General features: G+C 40.7%; 1 protein-coding gene across 4 annotated transcripts; it reads right to left on the bottom strand.

The window, feature by feature from the left end:
- Window positions 1–331: 331 nt before the first annotated feature.
- ZNF281 (zinc finger protein 281) lies at window positions 332–8,143 on the bottom strand. 4 transcript variants are annotated; one of them, XM_027613166.2, is made up of 3 exons: window positions 8,105–8,143; window positions 7,078–7,126; window positions 332–6,123 (listed from the first exon to the last, which is right to left on the bottom strand). In XM_027613166.2, the coding sequence occupies exons 1-3, from the start codon at window positions 8,122–8,124 to the stop codon at window positions 3,409–3,411; spliced, it is 2,784 nt and encodes a 927-aa protein (XP_027468967.2). In that variant the 5' UTR covers window positions 8,125–8,143; the 3' UTR covers window positions 332–3,408. The 4 variants fall into 4 exon arrangements, with proteins under 4 accessions (XP_027468967.2, XP_027468968.2, XP_027468970.2 ...); XM_027613167.2 differs by lacking the exons at window positions 7,078–7,126; window positions 8,105–8,143 and adding an exon at window positions 6,346–6,481; XM_027613169.2 differs by lacking the exons at window positions 7,078–7,126; window positions 8,105–8,143 and adding an exon at window positions 6,333–6,440.
- Window positions 8,144–8,559: the final 416 nt, after the last annotated feature.

Genomic DNA, 8,559 nt, shown 5'->3' with positions numbered 1-8,559 from the left:
TTGAGTACAGGGGTGCCTGGCTGACTCTTGATCTAGGGGTTGCGAGTTCGAGCCCCAAGTTGTGTGTAGAGCCTACTAAAAAAAATTTTAAGTACAGATTCTTTTCCACATACTTCTGTTCTCATTATCGAATTACCAAATTACTGACTAGCAACTGCTAAATTATGGTAGTTCTCATCCTGAATGTACAGCAACACAACAGTTTCCTACCCATACCCAAACATCTTAAAAGTAAAAACCTTTATTTTAAAAAGATCGTATTCAGATAAGGACATTCCACAGACAGAAACAAAGGGAGGGAGGGAGGTGGGTAAAAAAAAAAAAAAAAAAAAGTTAGCGTTAACCTAGAATGGAGAAGTCATCTGTGCAGATAAATCAGGAGTTGGATTTGAATGCAGACTCAGTGAGATTCTGCTTAGCACTCTTGTTGAAGAAAATGACCAAATCTAGGAAATGACCTTGGCAAAGAAAGAACTATTTTACTTTTCCCCAATCATGTGGGTCCAGGAGTAGACATTTCTCTACAGAAAAATCCAAGTTCACGCTTAATATAATAATTTATCATTTCCCTACAATAGTATCATATGCCCAAAAAAAAAGGGCAAAGTTGCAAAGACCTATTCTATCCTTTAATATTTTTACTCCTTAATTCAACATTTGTAGCCACTGATTTCAAAGCACAATTTTCTCATTATTTTACATAGCCACTTACAGTTTTTCTCCATCTTTAAAAGACACTTCCAAACATTTCTTCCGCATCTCTAATATTTAAATGTCTTACTTCTTTCCTTCTGCTATCTATACTTTCAACCTTTTTAAACATGGTTAAACTATGACTAATACTTTTTTTTTTATTCCTATTGAAAATGCTCGACCATTTTTGTCATACTGTTATCTTATTACAACCTTTTTAAGACAAAAAGGATCCATCTAGAACCAAAAGATATTGGAATCTGATTTTAAATGAGGTCTCAATAGTGTCTCTAATATTTAGGATAGGTAACCCAATTTCAACAAAACATGTTCTGATTTACATAATTTTAAATTTCTACCCTTCCATATAGTGCACCTCAAACACAAAGAAAATACTCACCCAATTTTCAAATAAACCTAGAAATATAAAATATTTAAGTTCAAAAAAACCCAAAAACCACAATAAACATACAAGTCCCTAAATGCAGGTTATACCACCAGAATAAGGAATTATTTTAGAAAATGTAGTTAATAAAAAAAACCTGAAAAATGTTACTGGATATTAAGTGATATCTCCTTTCTTCAATTTTGTGATTAACAGGTCTTTTATTGGTAGTAAACTAGAGCAAACAATCAGAATAATACATATGCAGTATTCAGTACACACAATAAAAGTTAAAGAAATTCAAAACCTGTATAAAACAAACACTGGAGAAAAATCATACAGTTTAAGAGATACAGTGGTAAAGGTCCTCTCCATCCTTTGATTACAGCTTGTACTCTGTACCCAATAGAACTTACCGCACTTACCAAAATAAGAAATACAGACTTTTTAGTATTGAGTGTATTTAAGAGGATTAAACACATTTTCTAAGAATCTTGCAATGACAAATAGATGACCCTTTAGCTGGTAAGCAGACTTAAGGGAGGAAAGTGGGGAAAGGAAATTAACTAATATTTTGTAACCATTTTTAATAATTTCTTATTTTCCAAACACTGCTTTCATAACAGAAGTGTTTTACACTTGCACAATATTAATTACTTTATTATACATGGAAGCCTGTGGTAGGCTGATTACACAATAAGACTGCAAACAACCAGTGGTACTTTTCTGACGTCAGAAGAGTACATAAGACTGAAACATCACCAAAAGTACATAAAAAACTCATCAGCATAAACATCAAAGTACATTAAAAAATATAATCAGGAAAAAAATACAATTGCTAAAAAGTGGTTTAGAGCAGAGCTACTGTCTTATCAGTAGCTTCAAATGGCAATTAGCGTTCATAGCAAATTTTGATGACTTTACAAGACCCCTGTACAATACTGACTAATGCACCCTTTTAAAATGTACATTAAAGGCTGCAATTTCACAAAGAGGTTCTGATGTCATTACTAAATGCAGACACTCTTATCCCTCACATTAGCAATGTCACCAGTTGGAATTACAACCTTAATAATAATACCTATAGCTCAGAGTATGGGACTTCATTATACATGGAAATCTGTATGGGTTTTATTTTTTTTTTAAAAGGTACATGGGGGGTTGTTTATCCTATTGTTTAGTATTTGAATGCCATAAGGCATATAAAATGCCTAATGAATTACCTAATGGAATGTAAATCGTTCTAAAATTTAAACTGTCCAGAGAGAAGAGGGAACAAAGCAGGCTCAGAACTCTAAGAGGGTAGGACAAGAACAAAAAAACAGAAGTGTGGGTGACAAGTAATAACATAGACAAGAGCACGTTTTAAGCCATGTATAATAAAAAACGCATACCCCAAATTTCAAAGAATTATGTAATTCCAACTTGGGTTCTAATACTGGTACCAACCAACCACTGGGTCATCAACACTGCCAGATATTGTAACTTCTAATGAAACTACAGCCTTGTTACAGTTGGCATAAGGAGAGGGTGCTATTTTTTTTTCTTCTCTTATTAAAGCTATCATTCCAGGCTTTGATCAAAGATCCAAGAATATTTGTTCTACCAGGCTGGAATGAATGGTTTGGAAGTTCAGAGTACATTTAAAAGCTGCAACAAAATATAGGTAGCCAACATCTCAGAATTTTGGATCAGCCTAGATGGAGACAGCAATTTGAAATGTTTTCGATCCCTTACTTAAAAATGATGAAATGTATATTAGCCCAGATAGAGCAATTTGAAATGTTTTCGATCCCTTACTTAAATGATGAAATGTGTATCATACTATCTGTAAATTGGATATTCCATTACAGTGATAACGTACAGAATTCCCATGCGTTATTACACTTTCCTGAGAGTAAAGCAATTAGAATAACCTTAATCCTAGCAACAAAGTTTTTTTTGTGTGTTTTTTGTTTTTTTTGTGTTTTTTTTGTATGTTTTTTTTTGTTTTTGGGGTTTTTTTTTTGTTTTTTTGCTTTTTTGTTTTTTTTTTGTTTTTTTTTTGCATTTAAAACTTTTGGGCTATTCCCTGACGATCTATACATGTAAATTTGATTGCTAAACATTGTCACTTTGAATGTCAAACTATTTTTAATCTATTGATTTTGATTAAAAATCATAATACAAACAGAGCTAAAATCACACTAACAAAATAAACTAAATATGAAAAGTTGCATTGAAAGGGCATTACATTATTCTTAATAGGATCGTGTAGAAACATTCCAATGGCAGTGTTCTCAAAATAAAACAAAATTACATTAGACCTCCAGCCTGGTCACTTTGGGACCTTACCTGTAACTTTGGCTGGTGGGTGTCTTTACTCTTGTACTACATGGCTCACTTACATCAGACATCATATTTGTATACCCTGAGAAATCTGACACTGAAGTCCTTACTCTATGGTCCACTTCTCCATTAGAGTTAGTGATGAAGGTCATTGGCACCCTGCTGCCCGACTTAAACTGAGAACCAAACGCTTGTGCAAAGTTCTCAATCTGGTACGTTGTTCTAGGCTCTATGTCTTTCTGAGGATCTATCTGGCTAGCTAACTCCTGAGATGGAATCTGAAAGCTTGTTGAGGACTCTAAATTTTTCTGTTGTTCCTTCTGGCTAGTCAATTTCTGAGATGAGGACTGGAAGGCTGATGAAGTCTCTAAATTCTTCTGAGAATCTATCAGATCATCCAGCTCCTGGGAAGGTGTCAACTGCTGATGTGTAGCATCCAAAGCAGATAAATAAAGACCTGGTTGAGATCCAAACAACATCCCAAAAGGAGGCTTTGGCAATGAAGATGGCAACACTGAGGTAACAGATTGGCCGAAACCACACTCCAAAGGAGATGTAGTGTATATTTGTTTTTCTGGAAATAAAGTGTGGTTGTGGAGAGGTGAAGACAAACTGACAAACTGGAAACCGTGTCCAAGAGTAAAACCTGCATTAGTGGATTTTTCAAAAGCCTGTTGGAGGTATTTGGAGTATTCTTGCAACATGCTTGCCTTATCATTTGAAGGTGTTTGGGTGCCTGGGCTCAAATTTTCTTCTTGAACCAATTCTGAGTGTTCTCCTGAGGTGTGTAAATCCACTCGTGGTTCCGTTATGTTGAAAGGATCCTCTTTCTGGCTTTCTGATTTGTTGGAGTATTGATCCAAAATACTTTGTAAAACCTCATCAGGAATTCCAGACTTGTCATGACAAGACTTAATTTCAGCATTTAGAGCTGAGGAGTCAATAAGGGACAATGGGGTCTCATTGTCCAAAACACTGACACCTGCAGACTGAATGACGGACTGTTGGGAGACCATGTGTCCCACGTTTATAGAAAAGGCACTATTGCTGCTGGCAGTTGGTAAATATCTTCTTTTCTTTGAAAACTGCATGGCATCATCATAATTACTACTTATTTGACCTTGTTTGCCACTGGTACTTTGGAGAAGACTAATGGTCTCCACACTATTATTCGATACTATGCCAAGTGAGCCACTTGGCTTCCCAGACAAGGACTTCTGCCCAACTATGTCTGGTAATGGTGACACAAAATTCAGGTAGTTTTTATCTGTATTCTTTCTGCTTCCTTTTTTAAAGATCAATTTTGGCACCCTTTTCTGCAGTTCATCAATACCAGTGCCAATTATGCCTCCACCGGAAGACACAGTAGGCATTTCTACTGAGTAACTCTGCATGTTTAGATTATTTGAAATTTGTGATTCATTTGTTTTACCAGTCTTATGTTCCTTATTTTCAACAGCTATGCTTTTTGACTTCGTTTTTCTCCTTGAAGAACTTGTATTTCCCTGAGACAACACAGCCAGATTACCCATACTGTTATGGGTTGATGACCCAGGTTCTGCACTAGCGGCTCCTTTAGCTATGGCTTCACCACATGTGCGCCTGTGCTTCAACAGTCTATCAGTCCTTGAAAAATACTGTTGGCAAGTGTCACATTTATATGGCTTTTCTCCACTATGTGTCCTCTTGTGTCTCTCCATATGGTACTTCTGAATAAACTTCATGCTGCACTGATCACATCCAAATGGCTTCTCTCTACTATGAATTTTCTCATGTCTCTGCAGTAGGTATTTCTGAATGAAACCCATACTACACTGGCTGCACTGGAAAGGTCTTTCTCCAGTATGAATGAGGACATGTCTCCGCAGGTGATAGGAGCTTCTGAAAGCAGCACTGCAGTGATCACAGATATGAGGTTTCTGACTTGGGGACAGGATGGCACCTTCTCCATCTCCAACCAAAGAAGGTTTGGAAGATGCACTTGGCTTCCTCTTGGCTTTGATTCCCTGAGATTCTGGCTTTGGCCTCTTTGCCTTTTTGACATTAGTGTCCTGCTTTGGCTCCTCACTGCCATGGTGGTCATCAGTCCTGCTACTGCTGCTGAGCAATACGTCGCGGTGGTGCTGGGCTGGTTGCTGCTGGGCATGCTGGTGGAGAATACTGAGGTCCTGGATGACGCCGTGGCTCCCCCCATCCCCACCTCCTAGGCCTGGAGATCTCTCTTCAGCCCCAGCGAACAGCCCCCCATAGTGGTGGTGGTGATGGTGGTGGTGGGACTGCTGCTCTTCAGGATCTGCGGGTTTCTCCTGTTTGATGCTAACCAAAGACTGCAAGAATCCCCAGGAGGTCCTCTGCGAGGGGAAGGCCGCGGCTGACGCCGCCGGCTCCTTCTTGAAAGTCATGTCCGGGGCTGGCGGAGGGGGGGGCTCAGCGGCCGGGGCTGCGGAGGTAGAGGAGGATAACACGCACTGCGGGGGAGGGGCGGCCGACCCCGCCGGCCGGGTGAAGCTGGTGACCGGGGGAAGCCGGTGGTTGAACATAACCATACCCTGGGGAAAGGTGGGTTCCATCTCTGCCCTCCTGCTGCTGCTGCTGCTGCCGCCGCCGCCGCCGCCGCTACTACCACCGCCGCCGGAGCCGCTACCACCGCTACTGCCGGTACCACCGCCGCCACTCAGGAACCCACTGCCGATTTTCATACCCCGGAGGAGGCCTGGCTGAGGAGAGGAGGAGGAAGAGGGAAGAGGGAGGAAAGGGGGTGGAACCGGGCCCCGGGCCGGGACCACCGCAGCGCCCAGGACCCCGCCGCGCCGCCGCCCAGACCGCAACGCGCCCAGCACTAATTCCCAGCCCGGTCGCCTCCGGCACCGGTACGCATGGTCCTGCGACTCTTCCCTAGGCCTCGCCCTCTCCCTCTCCGACCCACCGGCAACACTTACGGGTACCGCCGCCGCCGTAGCCGCCGTCGCCTCCAGTTAATAAAAATAACGCCGTCCTCTCCACAATGGAATTAAAAGCCTCCCTTGTACTGCGCAGCCGCGGCGCGGTGTCTGCTGGGAACTCCTCAACCCAGCCAGAGGGGAGCTCTGTGGAGCCACGGCGCCTGCGCCGCAGCTTCCGCCCGGCCTGCCTGTCAATCACTGGGGCGGTTGGGCGGAGGGGAGGCCCAGGGCTCGAGGGGCGGGGATTTGGATGCCCTGTAGAAAGAGGCTTCCAGGCGAGCAGGCGTGATTGGTGGGCTGCACTGACGGCGGTGGACGTGGATGAGGGCTTCTGGGGGAGGCCGCTCAGGAGGTGGAACCCAAGGGGCGGAATTACGCAGGACCGTAATGCAGCGTGGCTTGGGGGCTGCAGAGAAAGAGGCTGGCGGAAAAGGTGGGGGAAACTGAGGACGAATGTGGGGGCTTTCTCTGCTTTAGTTTGCAGTCCAAGTATTGAATCAAAATCCAAACCCACAAGTGGATCACTTAGGGCACTTTTGGTTCTACCTAAAAGCAGTAAACTTCAAGTGCACAACATTTATTAAAACATTGCTTCTGTTATCCCTCTTAGTTTGGAAATATTTTAATAATGGGCGTGTATCCTTTGCATTTATAGGAGGAGCCTGCTTTGAAACCGCAATAGAGGTACCGTTGCAAAAAAAAAAAAAAAAAGTCTTGTTGCCAACCTACCTGAAGGCTACTGGAAAAGGAAACCGCGTGTAATCCAGGTGCAGCAGCCCTGTAAAACACGCCCACACACATACTTCATCATCATCAGATGTTATTTAAATTCCCACATACCTTTTCAGTCTGGCTAATGAGTCTGTTTGCCGTGTTATATTGTTGCCTAGCCCCTTATGTTACTTGTGAAAAACTACTAGGCCCTGCTAAGATCTCTACTAGGATTCACTCTGCCCTCCCCGAGCATGGAATGCTGAGAAATGCATGCAAAATTACGAATTTTTTCTTAAGGGAAAATTACGAAGTAAAATCTTGAAATCAAAGACCAACAAAAATCAAACAAGTCTTTATACTCAGTGCCTAATGTACACAAAGCACTCACTCTCATATTAAGCATGCAGAAATCTAAAGCAGCAACTTGCCTACCAGAGACTATTTATAAATCACAGAATTTTTTTCATAAAAGAACTAGAACTATGACAATAATTTACTTAACAGTATATTTTCTTAATGAAATTTCAAGTCAATTTTCTCTATTTCTAGCTAAATAACTTCTCATAAATAATAAATGACTTCTCTGAGAAATTTCACCATTGAGACCATAAATACTATTCATTATTCCTTATGGGCCTCTCTTAGCCTGCTTAAAAACTTAAAAGATAATATTTAATGATCATTTTGAGGTAAGAAATAATATTTTTCTAACTCTATGCAATTACATATAAGCATTCTGCCACTTAAAACTGTGAATCTTTAATACCATCAAGTATAGTTAAGTGTTAAAAGAAAGACTGAAAATTCAAAATCTTAAGGCAGTAGTAAAATATTAGTCAATGCCTATGAGAAATGAGGCTGTCCCTTTATTCAGGGTGTCAGTGTTTAATGGTAAGCTGGGATGCATATAAGCTAGTCCAAGCATGAAGGGCAGTAGGACACTCATGTGAAAAGCCAACTTTGTTCCTCAGTTATCAAGATAAGAAACCTGTCATTTCTCTCATTCACTCTGTCAGCCTTGAGATACTCCAAGCAGACTTACCTCTGTGTTGTATACCCCATATATCAGGAAGATGAAGACACCCTGTAAAATAAAATGGACGGAAAAAGCTGTTAACGCTAATCATTTCAGCAGTAGAAATACCTGAAATAAACTTTCCTGGGAACAGACAAAAGAAGACACACTTCATCAAGGTCATTTTATTTTTCTATTTTTCAACATTAGAAGCTGTACCTTGAGCATTTATAAGGTAACATACCAGCACATCACTAATAGTGGTTGTGCTGTTCAATTCTCCACAAATAGAAAGTAAGAATATCATTCCCAGTACACAGAATATTAATTAGAAAAGTCAGTATGCCAGTCTCTGGAAGATAGCTGGGTAATGAAAAAATTAAACTCAGAAAATGTCATCAAAGGAATCACAGAAATAGCACTCAGCATCAGTGTTTCTAAGCACTGCTTTAGAATACAGCAACTAGAATATATTTGTTACC

The sequence above is a fragment of the Zalophus californianus genome, chromosome 10, assembly GCF_009762305.2.
Source record: "Zalophus californianus isolate mZalCal1 chromosome 10, mZalCal1.pri.v2, whole genome shotgun sequence".
NCBI lineage: Eukaryota > Metazoa > Chordata > Mammalia > Carnivora > Otariidae > Zalophus > Zalophus californianus.
Note: the sequence above shows the minus strand (reverse complement) of the source record. Positions and strands in the feature narration are given on the sequence as shown.

Coding starts and splice junctions, on each gene's coding strand:
- ZNF281 (XM_027613166.2), bottom strand. CDS start 8,124: ATGGGGTATACAACACAGAG. Junction 7,127..8,104: donor ATGGGGTATACAACACAGAG/GTAAGTCTGCTT, acceptor CGTGTTTTACAG/GGCTGCTGCACCTGGATTAC. Junction 6,124..7,077: donor CCTTTTCCAGTAGCCTTCAG/GTAGGTTGGCAA, acceptor TCCTCTCCTCAG/CCAGGCCTCCTCCGGGGTAT.